Here is a 15617-nt window from a genome sequence, read left to right as displayed (position 1 = left end):
AAGACCTAAAGAACTTGGCACTGCTCCCCAGCTCTTCTGAGACCATGCAAATAGTAGAGTAGGGAGGCTGCTCGCTCTGAGCAAAGCTCCTGTGCTTGCAAATACATTTGACTAAACTGCCTGGTTATAAAGTGTTCACAGCTGGTTGAGCCAATTGTGCTGGTAGCATTTCCCTGTAACTTGCTCAGTGAGGTCTCTGTCATCAAACTGAAGTGTTGAGCCCAGCTCCTAGGTGGGACCGCTCAAGTACAATCCCTCTGAGCAGTGAGCAGGGCTCACCTAACTGCAGAGGAGCTGTGTGCTTCAGCTCTGCTGAAACCTCAGTCCTTATGCTGGAGCAGCTGAAGTGCAGCTGAAACCGTCCTTATTTATCTGGAGACATTTTGTGTGTGTGTGTTTATTTTCTCTCCTGTAGCACACATTGGTTTTGATTTCCCTCCAATATCACTGCTAAAGCATGTCCCTGGCAAAAGAATTACAGCCACGTTGAGGTGGTCCATCTATGTGACCTCAGTCAAAGTAAACATTCACAACAAAAGAAAAAAAAAAATAACAGTACACAGAAGAAAAATCACCCTGGACAGAGCAAAAGCTCTGACAAGCTAGATGTCATACATAGCTGGTGTAACTACCCTGATTATATGGCTGTTTCTTTTCTGCAGAGCAGATAGTGTGTGTAGCAGATGCCTCTGGCAGGTCAACTCAACAGTCTGGCAAGTTAGTTTAAACTGGACACAAAGTGGGTCTGAGTTTGCATCACCCTGGTGTCAGTCATCTGCCAGTTCTGTTAAAGGAGAAAACACAGCAGCTTGTGCCCCTACAGCGATGCTCCAGAGCTCACACAGGGATGTCTGAGGTGGCCAGACTTTCACAAGTAACTTCCACCAATACTGCCTTTGAAGGCTCTTTGCCCTCTCCCAGCTTTGTGACAGTACAGACTCATGCAAGACTTAAGATAGGTTTACAAAGTGAGACACAGACACAAGGCTTTTGTTAAACAAATGAACACAACTGCAGGTGCCCAAACTGCCCGGGCTCCAGATCGGTCCTTATTTACAGGATGAGGCTGAAATCGTACATGGTTCAGAGATTTCTAATAGCTGTATAATGCGCTGAGAAAGGCAGCAGTCCCACAAAAACTTTGCCAGACTCTTCCACAGTCTCCTGATTTAGCCAATCTCAATCAACACATGGAATTCAGTACATTTTATCACCTCCTGCTTCTGCCCAGGACACCTTACCTCTTGCTTAAGCCCACCCTCTGTGTACCAACAGAGCTAATTTTTCACAGAAAACTGACCACATTCAGTGATGTTGAGCCACCCGCTTGCTAAAATTCTGTCATGTGGGAAGATACCTGTAAAACAGGTAGAACGTCCGAGCACTCAGCATCATCCTAGTTAGTCATCACTGCACCTAGTTTCTCAGTCTCCACGGCTTGTCTTTTTAGATAGAAATCTAATTAAGCACAGAGTAATTGCAACACCACCAGACCAGGTTTGAATAAGCAATAACCACTATAAGTTTAATTGCAGAGGTTTCCACTTCTCAGTATTCTGGAGAAGCAGAAGATTAAGCACTGTAGAGGTTTAAGTTTCTTCAGCACCAAGCCTGCTGAAGTTTTTGGTTTGGGTTTTTTTTTTTGCTTTAGCTATGGTTCTGGGCTGATTTTCTTAAAGCTTATGGGTTGGTCATATTTTTATTTGTCATCTGCAGTGGTATTACAAAAACTCATACATACAATTCAGAAAAAAACCCAAAGAGAACAAGGCAAAAAAAGCTTTCCAGGTGTGCAACACGCAAAGTGACACTGCTTGACATCATTGAGGCTTATTCTCTGTCTTGACTTTACGAAATGCGCTTGAAAAGCAAATTTATTCACTTCATTTGAAAAAAACCCAAAAACCAAACCACCCCACAAAAACACAACCCACTCAAAACCCAAACTGCATCTCTTCACCCCTCAGAAGACCCAGCTTCAAAGTCACAAGCCTGCTTTTAACAAAGAAACTTATTTGTATTGGCAAATGCTGCAACTTGACATTGGAGACCGTTCCACATGGAACAATCACCTCCTGCTTTTGCTCCTCATCAGCTTAGACCCACAGTGAAGTCAGCAGAGCCCAAGACAGTTGCAGACTTGGCCTGCATGGAGCCTCACAGCCTACAAGGTACAAAGCTCATTTACACTCATAGTTGTTTTAAGTGGGCCACACAGCCCATTCAAAGACCTGTAGGAGGAGCCACCAGTAGGAGTCAAACTTCCTACCTTTCAGAACACTTGCTGGAAATTTCTAAGTGTATTGGTTAGCAGTTCTTTTCCTCTTTCACTGAGCCTCTTCTGTGACATGATCACTTTCCCTTAGTATTTTAAGTGCTTATAAGAACCTTGGTTCTAATTCTTTGTGCAGTTTTTCCAGTTGTTGCTGTTAGAACAACCACAAATAGTAATGAGCCTGTTAATAGATACCTTTGAGATGAGGAGCAAGAACTAAGCTGACTGAAACTCAGACTGCCACAGTCATTTGTTTATCATTTGCATTTCTCTCAGCTCAGACAACGCAGATTGTTGCTTTGCTTTGTCGACCAACTTCATTTTCAAAGCCTCAGTCTCGCAAGAGTGTTTTTTAACCCGCCTCTCCCTGAAAAATGACAAAAGCGGGATCATTTGAATGAATGGTTTGACTTACAACAGAAAAACTTTCCCATCAACCTTATAAACTGTGTGGGGAAAAACAGAGATTAAGTTAACTTTGTGCTGCCCAGTCTGCTTAAGTCACCTAAACCAAGCAAACATCTCCTTGCCTTTTATTTTTTAGGCAAAGTTACTAAAAAAATCTAACATGTATTAAAAAACGGCAGATTTAAACAAAGGATTCTTGCTTTGGCCCTGTGCTCAGACCACGTGCCTCCATAGTTTACAGTCAGTTTTTGTCCAAGTACTCTTCAAGGCGCAGGAGCCACTTATTCCAGTACTGCAAACACTGAGCAGGATCCATGAAATGCGGATGTGCAGGGGAGCCGTCCTTATAGGCAACCACAACGAGTCCACAACTAACCTGCAGTTAAAAACAGAAGGGCTGTCAGAAATTCAACACGAATGTGCAACTTCAACCAGTACTTCCAAAAACCAAGTCTTTGCTGCAAAGGGTCATCTTAACACGTAAGTGTCTTAAATCAGAAATGGGGAACAAAAAAGGAGCAATAATCCACCATAAAATGTGTGGAGACCAACATTCAAACGCTCCCAAGACTCAGAGTCCAAAGTTCTGACTGACGTTGGTGAAAGCCAAAAGACTCAAACACTGAGTATCAGAGTGACAGAGTCTATTTAAACCTTGCCCATGCTAGTAACATTCCCAGTGACTGATGAGGTTTTGCCTAGGGGGAGGTCACATACCAGACTTGATACCATTCTCAGTCTGAAGGAAACGGTTACTTAGGTGTGTTCTGACATCTTTTTCACTTAACAAACATCTTAACCCAAATCCTAAACAGTTACCAGCATGAAGAGAAAGTGGTGGGGGACAGGAAGCTAAGAGCAGAATACTAGAATTATTACCAGCATTTCACCCTGCAAGGATCATGTTTAAGTTCTTGTCTTTACTGACCCCTACAGTATTGTAGAAAGTCGCACAACCTATAAATTACCCTGTTCTCTTCTGCTTTATTTTTTCTCCCTTCCAGTGCTTTGCATTGAAATAACAATCCTTGAGGTCAAGCAGGACAAGCCAGAATTGCATTTGGCATCTTTAAAAACGTTATTTCACTGTCTTCTGATTAAAGGATTGAGAACACAGTGCTTTCCCATGAGGAAAAAATGTACAGCTTCCAAACACTCCAGGTAAATCACTTAGTCCCTCGCTCATGGGAGATAGTAACACATGATGTGTCCCATTCCATTTCCCTGTTTACAGGCTCTTTCACTTTACTATTTCTCCTCCATTTCCTACTCTTGACACAAACAAAAATCACACAGAACAAAGCATTGGGGGTTGCCCAAATGCCAAGTCACTGTGAGTTAATCTGGCTTCCTAGGATTCTAAGCATCCCTTGGCCTGACTAAGAAGCTCCTTAAAACTACTGAAAATCTGCTGTTGACAGGCAAAGGCAACAGGATCAGCAAGAGCACGGGAGTTATTTCACAGTATGTCAGCTTAACCTGATCTAAGCCTGGGCTGCTTTGTCACAAATCCTACCAGCAGTTCCATGATCGACAGCAGGTGCTTAAGGCATTAGGTGGGGAGAAATAAAACATGGGTGCTGCTGCTTGTCTTGGCAGGTAGCAGGCCTACTCACCTGGAAGTCATAGTTGGCATCATGATTTATGGCTCCAATATATGCTGCAACCTGTAACGGGTTGTCAAAAGTGTTCTTCAGAAATGGCTTTGGTTTCTCTGAAGTTTTCCAGTCAATCACACACAACTGGCCTCTGCAGGAGAGAACAAGACAGGACAACGTTTTAAACTTCAGTTTAGTCATAAGTAAGAAATGAGAGATGAGACAGCAAAGAGTTTGTGTCATACAGAGAGAGTGTAGGTATCACTCTCAGCTCATTTCAGTATGATGTCACATTGCTCATTATTATGTCTAAGCAAGTCTCTTCTACACTGGTAGTTTAGATCTCAAAAATCAAGACTTATTAACACCTGCTGCAGTTCCTAGCAACTGCTGAGGATCACTTAACCCTGCCCCGCTCATACTCTGCTTGATTAAGGAATCCTCCACAAGAAACAACACTTCTGTCATCAGGTTAATCCAGGGGAGTTCATCTACTTTGCTGCCCTTAAAAGAGCTGCACAGCTGCCCCTCAGCATCTCAGCAACACACCTGCCCCAGCCTGGGCACTGCAGCACTGTGACACACAGGCACTGGCAGGTTCCTCAGAGAGCCAGGACCTCACCGATACTTAGCCACGCAGTCTACCAGGCCCAAATACTGAAGAGTCTCATGCTGAACTGCACTTTCCAGAGCTTTCACTTCACTGATATCTTTTAAGACTTGTTCCACACTCGATAAGTAGCCAGAAATAGTAACATCTTCTCTCTGTTCCTTAGTTGTCATCTCTTCAGACAGGAAGACAGATTCCAAAGCTTTATGGAAGAGCTCTCCTTGGAGGAAAAGATCTAAAAAAACAATGTGAAAAAACACCACATTTTAGACACTACTCATAATACCCGATGGATTTGTAGTCTATATATTACACAACAAAGCTCTTAAACCAGTTCTGGTTTTCCTATTGAAAGCTTCAAATGTGGAGAGGAGAAGGGAACAAAACAGAAAAATAAACTGAGTGTCAGGAGAGAAATTAGTATCTCTTACTTCACTTTTTTGGTCTCACTAATTACTCAGAAACAAAACAATGATTTTTATTTTAACGTTTGCTATTCAGAGGCATTTGTGAATTTCTAGGAATTAAAAATATTATTCTAGGCACCTTTTCCTGCATTTTCTTCTTCTGCTGTATTGGTTCATTTGAACAGAACCAATCTCTTCCTGAAACAGGTGGGCATAGTTCTAGGGATAAGGGTTTATGTCAGAAATGATTCTACGAAAGATAAAATTTAAATAGTTATGTAAGGTTCATTATACCACCTTATTCACTGAAGTACTCAATAACTCAAAAAGCATAAACACTGAATATTCAGTTTTAAAAAGCGTAATATTTCATATAAGGAGCGCTCAAGTACTTATCAACCTTGGTACAACAGGCTCTGTGCTATCCCTCAGGTCCTCCCAGATCCCCTTCAGTTATACAGCTTGGAGAAAGTCACCTTTGTTGGCCTTACAAAAGGAAAAGGTCTAAATGCATGGCAATTTCATAGAAGAGACTATATATACTGGCTAATGGTTACTGAAGAACTTCAACATAAGCAGCAAGATACACAGCTTTTTAAACACTCAAGATGATATGATTTCAGAATCACACACAGGAATGCTTATCTCCATCTCATTACAAAGGAACTTTGCATCTGCAAATAGGCTCAACAACATCTGCTACAAAATATTTGTAAATAGATAACAGCAAATAGAGAAATACAGGAGAGGCAGATAGAACAAAGGTTGTCAACTCTTCTCATTTCCCACATTTCTGACTCCATTTTAGTGGTCCTAGAACAAAGATCAGAGCTTAGATTCACTGACAACAGCTGCACTTGTAACATCTTCTTGCACCTTGAAAGGGAAACAACTTAATCATAGAATGGCAGGGGTTGGAAGGGACTTAATGGATGTCTAAAATACTTGACTTGTAGGGCCAGACACTACAGCTCTGCTAGCACGTCCCAGCCGATTGTTTGGACCACTGCTTCTACTTTGCAATCACACTCTGGTTAGACTTACTTTTAGTATACTCTGCAAAACCATCTTTTCCAAGTTCCTTTATCATTTTCTGTTTCCACCGTTCTAGATAAAAGGCTTGCTGTGGAGAAAGAGTCTGTTGAAGAATACGGGTAACACTGGGCATTTTTGTTTTTTGTAAAGCGATTCTCATGGGGAGCGCTGAATCACTGCTGGGAAAGGGAATTCTCTTGTTGGAGTTCATTAATGGAACCCAGTTCTTAGGAGTTTTTGCTTCAGCTTTAACTGGAGGTCTGTGTTTATCTGGTGGCCCATATAACAAATTGTCTTCTTCAAGTATTGTCTCTGGTGTTTGGGCGCTGGTTTTGTAAGATGTAACAGAGTAGACCAAGTTCTTGTATTTTTCTTGGTCAACTTGTTCATAAGCATTCACTTTTTTCTTTTTACTATAAAGACAGGCAGAGGTGGCCAGACACATGTGTGGGAATTGCTTTTGGCAAAAAGGTATTTGAAAAAGTGTTTCCAGTTTCCTTGGTTTCCTGAACAGTAGCTGTAGGAATTTCATTCTGACAAAAAGCATCTGTGAGCAGTTAAAGAGTTTTCTTTCCTCTGTTAGAAATGGTCTTGTGTTTCCATATTTTCTCCCTGGGGGAAAAAAGAAAATTTTGATTTCCAGAATCATAAAACTTGACCATGAACCTGTTTTTGACAAATAAAGAACTTGCTATGGTCATAAAGTGTCTTCGTACACTTTATGCCACTATATTTAGATAAATAATACAAAAGGGAAAGAATCAACAAGCAGTAAGTAGAAATTATCCTGAAAAGAACTGGTGCTGGCCCACAAAATCTGAAATAAGACAAGCACATAAAGATGTTGCAAGCAGCAAATGCTGCAGCAGTGGATGCTTTTACAGCAACAGTATCAGAACCACTGTAAAAGTAGACATAACCCCCCTGATCTGCAACAAATAATCTCCCAGAAAGAGAGAGGGGGGAGACAAAAAAAGGCTATGCAGATGAGAATTAAGCAAATTCATTGTTGGCATTAAAAATATGTAAGCTTATAGTGGATGCCCAATTTAAGAGGATTGTGGGAACAAATTACCTTCTGGAAAATTAAAGCATGTTTTTCTTTTTTATACCTAAGAGAATGCAGATAGCAGCAGTACATACATTCTGAAATTGGGTGACCCGAGAATGGGAAAGATAAGGAGAAACCAGATGTACTGCAAATATCTTCAGATTCAAACAAATCTTTCAAAGACCAGACAAAAATATAAAAGTATTTTTCTAAAGTGAGTTTCACACACAGATGTGATCTAAGACACTTAGGAAGTCTGAAAGCAAAATCGGTATACCACAAATACTGTTCTCATTGCAGCTTTCACATCCATGTTTTAACTGCAGTGCCAAGTCCTAGGAAAGTTAATACATGAAGATAAAATGTACACACGTGAAAAGTGGCATTTAAATCAATTGTAAATACTTGCTTACAATCAATTGTAAATACTCGAGGCTCTAATCTCCTACCGAAAGTTATCTGCATATCACTACAAAGTTCCCATCTGTCCCCTGCAAACAAATATAGCCAATGCACATTCCCATCTAACATCAGGGTTTTGTTCCTGACAACACTCTAACACTACTCTTTCCTTTCCCCACGCTTCTTACACAGCATTTCATACACCGCCCAACGCTTAGGCGCCCTGGAAAACAAAAACATGGTGGGAGTTATTTGGTATGGACTGACCCTGCACTTCTGCAGGACTGCAGTGACACCAGCATGTGGGTGCAGACATCTGTCACACAGAGTGGTTTGCAAAAATGGGACTGTATCAGCTGCAGCTGATCAGATCAGTCATCTTGTAACACAAGACTGAGACCTTGTTCTCCTCTCATACCGCTCTTCATCTGTGAATCACAGAACTTTAAGGGTTGGAAGGGACCTCAAAAGATCATCTAGTCCAGCTCCCCTGCCAGAGTAGGACCACCTAGAGTAGGTCACACAGGAACTTGTCCAGGTGGTGTTTCGAATGTCTGCAGAGGAGACTCTACAACCCATCTGGGCAGCCCGTTCCAGTGCTCCCTCACCTGAACAGGGAAGTTTTTCCTTGTGTTTCTCTGGAACTTCTTATGTTCCAGTTTTACCCATTGCCTCTTGTCCAATCATTGGACATCACTGAGAACAGCCTGGCTCCATCCTCCTGATACCCACCTTTTACATATTTATAAACATTAATGAGGTCACCCCTCAATCTCCTCTTCTCCAAGCTGAAGAGCCCCAGCTCCCTCAGCCTTTCAACAGAAGGGAGATGCTCCACTCCATCATCTTTGTGGCCCTGCACTGAACTCTCTCCAGGAGTTCCCTGGCCTTTCTGAACTCAGGGGCCCAGAACTGGACACAATGGAAGTTTAATCAGGAGTAGTCTTACTTTTTTTCTTACTGGCTTTACATTTTCATGTTAATTTTGTATGGCTTGGGCGAATAATAAATGTTCTGTAACTCAATGGCATGAAACTCAATATAAAGTCGATCTGTCAAATCTGAACCAGGAAAACACAATAAGGTTGGATCAGAAGTTTGTGTCACATAGAAGTGTCATTTCTGACCCAGTATCAAGTGCCCCACAGCCACATTTGCCATACTGTTGTTAGATGGTCTCACTCAGTGTTTAGTAAGGGTTTTCTATTATTACAATGCATATCAGTCAAAAAGATTAATGATTTATAAACTGCTTCATGGTCCATAAGGCAATAATACAGGAAAATAATGAAAGTAGTAACTGGTTAATTCTGCTACTGACTTTTTACAGTCTGATTAGATATAAAGCAAGCTACCTTAAAAGGGAAACCTTACCGTTTAAGATACTTTGAATATGTCATTTCCCTTTTTTAATCATTACATTATGCTTAGTATGAAACCAAAATAAATCTGCTTTTCTTATCCAACGGAACTCAGCTAGGTGGAGACACACTTGTTCTCTCATTTTCCAGTGCTCAACAGCAAGAATGGACATGACCCTCTGAGCATCCTCTGACCTTCAGATACCTCTCCAAACACCTGTCCTGCCTGCACACAAGCACCTCAGTCAGGTGCATTATGAAAGGACAAACCTGATAATACTATTCTATTGCCACAAAGGTGTGCAAGTTTTGCCAAAAAAAAAAGCCCAGAACAACCTGCATTAGACAGGTTGCTTTACACGGCAAGAAATTGGACTGTTTATGTCCTGGAACTTAAGCTCTTTCCTGCTTCATTTAACAGACATGTAAGGAAGTTCTACAAATTTAGGTGAAACATGGCTGAATTGTATGTTGCCTCTCCTTTCTTATATGATGGCAAACCCATTTCTACAGCTAGCTCGAGATTTGTAACAGCACACAGAGATACTTTTAATGAACTATACATGTGTCAATTTTTCAGTTTTCCTTGGGTTTTCAGTCAGTGAATTTTGTACATCTTCCCTGTTACTACCAATTGTTCTCATCAATTTCATTTTTAACAAGCTCCTCATGTTTTATCATTTGATTATCATAAAGCAGCTCGGTTCTGCAAAGCTACTATGCCAGGATTTAGAGCAAGTCCTTCTTCTCAGAAGGCTATCACATTTAAAATTAGACTTTTTGGTGTTGGAATGGGATTGGTTACCTGAGAGAATCTGCCCCTTCCTGAAAAATAAGTAATGAACAATATTAGCACATTACTGCGGGTGTCAGTTTGCTGCAGGAGGTAACAAAAAATAAGAACAAAAATGTAAATGTTAGGCTTTAATATGATAAACAAATTGCTTCACTGTATTTTTTTCATCATAAAAAGCAACACAGAGAAACAAATCTCTCCTCTCTTGGGGTTTGCCTCTAAATAAAGCTGCTGAAGTGGAGATTTAAAACAGGAAAAAAATACCCTTATTCCAATGTAATAGATCCCAAGCTTGTAGTCTTAAGCTATTGTTTTATGACCATTAATATGCTTATACAAGTGCATTAATCAAACCAGAATACATGCAGGGATAATGACCGTGTATTTGTTACATTAGCCAGAGCATAAAAGGAAAAGTTTATTCAGTCTTTGTGTCACCTGCAGTAGGCAGGATGATATTTGATTCAGCGTAAAGCCCCCTTAGTAAGTTGCCTCCTCAATATTTTTTAAAGGGATACATTTATACCACATCAGTGTTTTCAATCATAGTGCTACTGAAATATGCAATATTATGAGCCCTAGAACTAATTCACTGCAACACTGATGCAACGTTTCAGTTATGTCTAGCATGAATTTTAAGCTAACAGCCTATATTGTTCTAGAGTAATATTGGTGGAAACATTTGTTCACTCCATGAAATGAACCATCAGGAAAGGGAAAGTTTGACAGCTCCTACGCTGTTCTACAAAATCATCTTTCCAGGATTGCAAAGGAATAAAGAATGCTTGTATCTAGTGAAACAAAGAACCACACATTTTTCAATAAATGGCAGTGACATTTCTCTGCAAATAACTTACATTTATAAGAAAGAAATGGAGCTGGAGTAGTGTAGATCTACTCTTGTACAACAAACAGAATTTAATTGTAGTTTCTCCCTGGGGAAGCCTCTCTCCTCTCTCTGAAAGAATTTGTGTTCGATGACTGGTAGAATTGCTTCATGTATTCCATGATGAGCCACACTGGAGAACTGAACACAAATAAGATAACCTGGAGAAGAAAAACAAAAAGAAGGAAGACTTCTCCTTATGTTTTTCAAGCTAGTTGACATTGCAACTTCAATAACCACACTAACACAACCAAGGAAGCTTTTCCAGGATAGGAATGAGTGGCAGAGACAAAAAAAAGGTTACTTCAGAAAATGTTCACATCCATAAAAACCTTCCTGCAACTATGGTTTCAGACAACAATTGGTGTAGCTTTTTCTCCAGTCAGATAAAAAGCAGCACTAGCTTACTTCAGGGATATTAAGAAACAGCACCACTAAACCTAGTTACAGATCTGTTGCCCTATGTCCCTAAATTTGAGGACAGCAAATCCACCGATGAAGGTATAATCTTAAGTTAACAAAATGGCTTTTCTTTGGAAGAGTATTACTATTTGATGTAGAAAGGTGAGAGTAACCCCATCTTCTTGGTCAGAATGCCCACTTTCTCTCTTTTTTTTCTTTTTCTGGTTACAGCAGGGCTTTGACAACGATATCACTTTTAGGATTTTGCATACTTGCTCATTGCTTGTCCCCAGTCTCTCTTTCTTAGTTTCTTGCAACTAGTAAGCTAAATCGTTGAACCTAGCCAGGTTAAAAATACAGGTCCCTCATTTCGGGAATTTAAGAGCAGGGAGAGAAAAAGGAGACTTGAATTTAGCAACACAGTTTAAAGCACAAGCCTAGTGGACCAAAGGGACAACAAGCTTCAGCGCTGGAAAGGGAATTAATGGGAAATAGGGTTGTAAAACAAAATCAGCGTTTTTAACAAAGCAACCAGTGAAAAAGCTAGCCTAATACCAACAAGTGCCGTGCAGAGACAACCTTTCTGCACGGGCACCAGGTGCCTGAAAATAACAGCATTTCACAGCCTACGCTTATGTAAAGTTTTTTTCTCACTCCCTTAGGGACAAGTCGTTGCAGATAAGAAGCCGTGCTCGCCGCCGGCCTGCCTCATCAGCCATGCCCACGCAACCTTGCGCCGTGCCGCCACAAGCCCCGCTCGGATACAGACGCGGCCGCAGGGTGCCCAGACGTACAGTGGGGGTGCTGGGGTAACACCACGGTGAGAGGGAGCAACAGGCCCAGCAGTCGGAGCAGGCTGCTACTCTCCCTCAGCTACCCCAGGCCTGGTGAAGATCCTTTTTCCCCCACCACCATAGGTGCTACCGGACGGACAGCCCCTCCGTCTTTCCCTCTCCGCGCCGCGAAGCGCTGCAGGTGCCCTCTGAGGACCACGGCCTCCGCCGGCCCGGCCCCAGCTCCCTCACGGACAGCATCCCCAAAGAGGGGCAACCTAAAACGGCTGTTACCTCAGTGCTGCGTTTCCCGCCAACGGCCGCCACCGCCGCCCTCCCTCCGCATGCGCGCTCCCTCACGGGATTAGTAGTTCCTCCGCGCTGGGTGAGAGGCAATGAGGGGGATGTGGGTTCTCTCTTTCTCTTTTCCCTTTTTTTTGTGGGGGGGGACATTCCTTTCAAACTTCTAAAGAGAATAACCTGAATCCTTAAAACCAAGGGGGGGGGGGGAACCCACAAAAAAACTCCCCGCCAAACCCCAACATTTCGCCACCATCTTGGATGAAGGCAAACAGCACTCTGCCCTTACCCAAGATGGCCTCCACCCCTGAGGGGAGGGCACGGCGGTCTCCCCTGGGAGCGGGGCACGCGCTGGGCCGCCGGAACGGCGGGGGTGTGTCGCTGGCGGCGTGAGGCGGACGCGGCTCCGCCCCGCCATATATGAGGCGGCGGCGAGGACGAGGTAGACGAGTGGGTGTTTGTGCTTGGGTGATATGGCTTTACTTCGGGAGGACGTGCAGAACAAGGTGAGGGTGGCTGTCTGGGTCCGGTTGAGACAACCGGTAGGAGTGAGGGCCGCGCTTAGTCCTGGGCTGGCTCCGCGCAGTGCGAGGCGGCTCCCCGCCCTCTCTTTCCACCCGGCACTACAGCGGCAGGGACAGGTTTTAATTTTTCTGCGTTTTCGGGTTTGTTTTTTTTTAAAAAAATCGTTTTCTTATTTCCCGTGCCCTGCGCCCAAGGTTCTATCAGGGCAGGTGATCCGGGCGCAGCAGCCCAGAGGAAGCGTGGGACACTGACTCTGAAGGAAGAAGCGCCTAGAGAAGGATAGCGAGAGTGGAAGAAAGAAGGGAAAACGAAGTGGGAAGGAGGAGAAAGAAAGGGGTCTGCAGCTGTCAAAGGCGGCGCAGGCTGTGAGTGGAGCACCTAGTTGGCGGGAGCAGGGTGACAAGCAGGGCCTTGGAGCTGTGGGAGCTGGGCCTGTTTGTCGGGACGTGTGGCTGGGCACTAATAATGAACTGCTGGAGGCACTTCTGCTAGAGGTGTTTGCACTTGCTTTTCTTCAGTGGTTGAGCTGCCTTGTGTGTTTGTGACCAGCCTTCCTGGTTGTGTGGCCTGTGTTAATTACACTATCAGCTATCGCTTCAGCCGTGATGCCTCTTTCATTTGTCATACTGGTAGCTCACTTGGTTTTTGTTTCTCTGGAGTAGTGTTGAAGTGCTAAGGAAGCTTGTGTTTTGTCTTTGAGGGAGTAATGGGTGTTACCCAATATTAAGACTCTCAACTTCTGAGAAGAAATGCAAATTACATGCTGAAACAGGAACTTTGTGAATTAATATATATATGCATGTAGACAATGCTTGGCTTTATTTCTCATGCTGGACAAGCTGCCTGGCTTAATTTACCTAGTCTACCTGGTTTAATAACCACCTCCAACAGACCTTGAATAGAAGGTAAGACAGCCCTGTAACAGTCTGCAAGTTGTCTGTTTGACTCTTATACTGTTGCATCTGAATGTAGTTTTGCATTGTGGCTAAGCTTAACTTGATTACAGGAAGATGGCTTGTATTTTTAGCTTTTAAGACCACTTAAGTCTTTTCAGTCTCTATTTTCTCTGTCTTTTTGGAAGATGTATGTTAGGTGACTTGAGGGCTAGAATTAGAGCTGCCTTTCAACTTTTTCAGGTAACTTCCTTTCACCCGCTTTCCTTGCATATGAGTCTTTTAAAACATCAATGCCGTAGAACACGGAAAGTTTGTTGAACAAGTGTTTCCTAATTAGTTACTTTAGTGTGTGAAAAAGCCAGTGCTATAACCTTTTTCTGCTGCATGTGAAACTGTTAAAAGTATCTGGCATTTGAGAACATAAAGACCTGGACTCAGTATGCTTGCGGGAGTGGCAGGTGATGGGTGGAGGGGAAAGTAAAATAACTGACTTGCAGCACGTGGTAACTTTGTATGTTCGTGTACCTTTTCTAAAGCAGATAGGAATATTGGGGGGAGGGGGAGATGTTCCCACAGTGAGAGCTGGAGTAACTTTAAGTTCTCATGCTCAATGGCCAAAGATTAACTAGCTTGTTTCAGGTAGCAGGGGTGTATGCCAGCAAGGGGAAGGATAGAAATATTCCCTGTCTTGTCTGTTCCTGTTAAAATAAGGAAACAGCAACATGGAACTACTGTGTGGCCAGTAGATAAAGCCTATGGCTATAAAGGAAGCTTCATTAAGTATTAACCTTGAATAGGAATCATTGCTAAGCATAAACTAAAAACTGACTCTGAGGTGGTGAAGCAGGAGAGGATCGGGATGTTGTAGGAAGAGAGAGGGTCGGATGAGGGTGATCGGAAGTGCAGTGGGAAAGATGGTGTAATCTGTCTTGGGGAGGAAAAGGCACTTCAGAAAGTGAAGAGAGTAATGAGATTGCCAAGCTAAGCTTGTGCAAATACCCTGGCATTTCTTTATGTCAGTGGTTTGATAGTATTTTAAAGGCTCCAGTCTGCAGTTAAAGTGTTGTAGATCAAAATACTGAGAGTATTGTACCTGCTGTTTCTCAGAACAGACAGTGGAAGACAAAATGGTATGTCATTGCCTGAGGCTTGCTGTTATCGCTCCTGAACAATGGAGCTGGACAACTTGTGCTACATGCTCTGGAAAGAATGAAGACCTACTAGATCTTGCTTATGAAAAGAAAACTGCTCTTGTATGCTGCTGGGCCCAAAGGCAAGTAGGGAGATGAACTGCTAGTAAAGGAAAAATAACCAGATAAGGGTAATGTACTGTCAAGGACATACAGCATCTGTGAAGCTGGCCCAGTGGCTCACACTCATGACACAATTTCAGATCCATGGGAAGTAAAAAGAGCATGGTGAGACTGTATTGCTGAGTCTTTCTACCACCAGCTCTGGCCTTGTTGCAGGAGATCAGCAAAACATTCCTGTAAGTGCTGACTGTGGCTTAGGGCTTTGCTTCTGTTGCACAATTTCCATTTTAGCTGGGCATGCTTCATGTTGCAGAGGGCATACAGGCCAAAGTGCTTGGCTATAGGCTGTGTGTTGCAGGCAGTCTGCTGCAATAGCGTGAATTTGGCCTGCACTGTCAAAGCTGTTGTTTAACCCCTCAAGCTGAGGAAGCAGTGGGTTAGTGGAGGTGTCTTCTGTGCTGCTATGTGGAGCAAAGTGAGCCGGAGAGGCTTTTGCCTAGAATATAGAGTCCTTGAATGTTGATAATGTCCTTCCAACTGCTCCCTCCCTCTCTAAGGAGGTGTATGACTGCTTGGTTTCTGCAGAGAGTGATGTAGAGATGGCTGTGACAGGAGGGCAAAGTGATCAGGCCAGCTTAT

The 15617-nt window shown here is 42.9% G+C and overlaps 2 protein-coding genes across 5 annotated transcripts in view; one reads left to right on the top strand and one right to left on the bottom strand.

Annotated features, from left to right (window-relative positions):
• Positions 1-1052: 1052 nt before the first annotated feature.
• MGME1 (mitochondrial genome maintenance exonuclease 1) lies at positions 1053-12597 on the bottom strand. Its single transcript, XM_061990883.1, has 6 exons — positions 12299-12597; positions 10801-10990; positions 6343-6945; positions 4904-5126; positions 4300-4432; positions 1053-3059 (listed from the first exon to the last, which is right to left on the bottom strand). The coding sequence occupies exons 3-6, from the start codon at positions 6878-6880 to the stop codon at positions 2925-2927; spliced, it is 1029 nt and encodes a 342-aa protein (XP_061846867.1). The 5' UTR covers positions 6881-6945; positions 10801-10990; positions 12299-12597; the 3' UTR covers positions 1053-2924.
• SNX5 (sorting nexin 5) overlaps positions 12153-15617 on the top strand; it is an 18993-nt gene continuing 15528 nt past the window's right edge. The window contains exon 1 of one of the 4 annotated variants that reach the window (XM_061990882.1): positions 12153-12389. Coding sequence is in view for 2 of the 4 variants with exons in the window: in XM_061990880.1 (XP_061846864.1) it covers positions 12778-12810 (33 nt within the window). In the remaining 2 variants the exon portion in view is untranslated. Of the gene's footprint in view, positions 12390-12580; positions 12811-15617 lie in introns of those variants that run through there. The other 3 variants (XM_061990880.1, XM_010208763.2, XM_061990881.1) reach the window with 3 other exon arrangements.

Source organism: Colius striatus, chromosome 2 (genome assembly GCF_028858725.1).
Source record: "Colius striatus isolate bColStr4 chromosome 2, bColStr4.1.hap1, whole genome shotgun sequence".
Classification (NCBI taxonomy): Eukaryota; Metazoa; Chordata; class Aves; order Coliiformes; family Coliidae; genus Colius; species Colius striatus.
The sequence above is the reverse complement of the archived record's forward strand: the minus strand, read 5'-3'. Positions and strand labels throughout refer to the sequence as shown.

Bases quoted from the DNA above. Each gene is read 5' to 3' on its own strand.
- MGME1 (XM_061990883.1), bottom strand. From the start codon at position 6,880: ATGCTTTTTGTCAGAATGAAATTCCTACAGCTACTGTTCAGGAAACCA. The intron at 4,433-4,903 runs GTGAGGTCCTGG...TCTCTCCTGCAG, and splicing joins GACTGCGTGGCTAAGTATCG to AGGCCAGTTGTGTGTGATTG. The intron at 3,060-4,299 runs GTGAGTAGGCCT...TTTTAACTGCAG, and splicing joins ATGCCAACTATGACTTCCAG to GTTAGTTGTGGACTCGTTGT.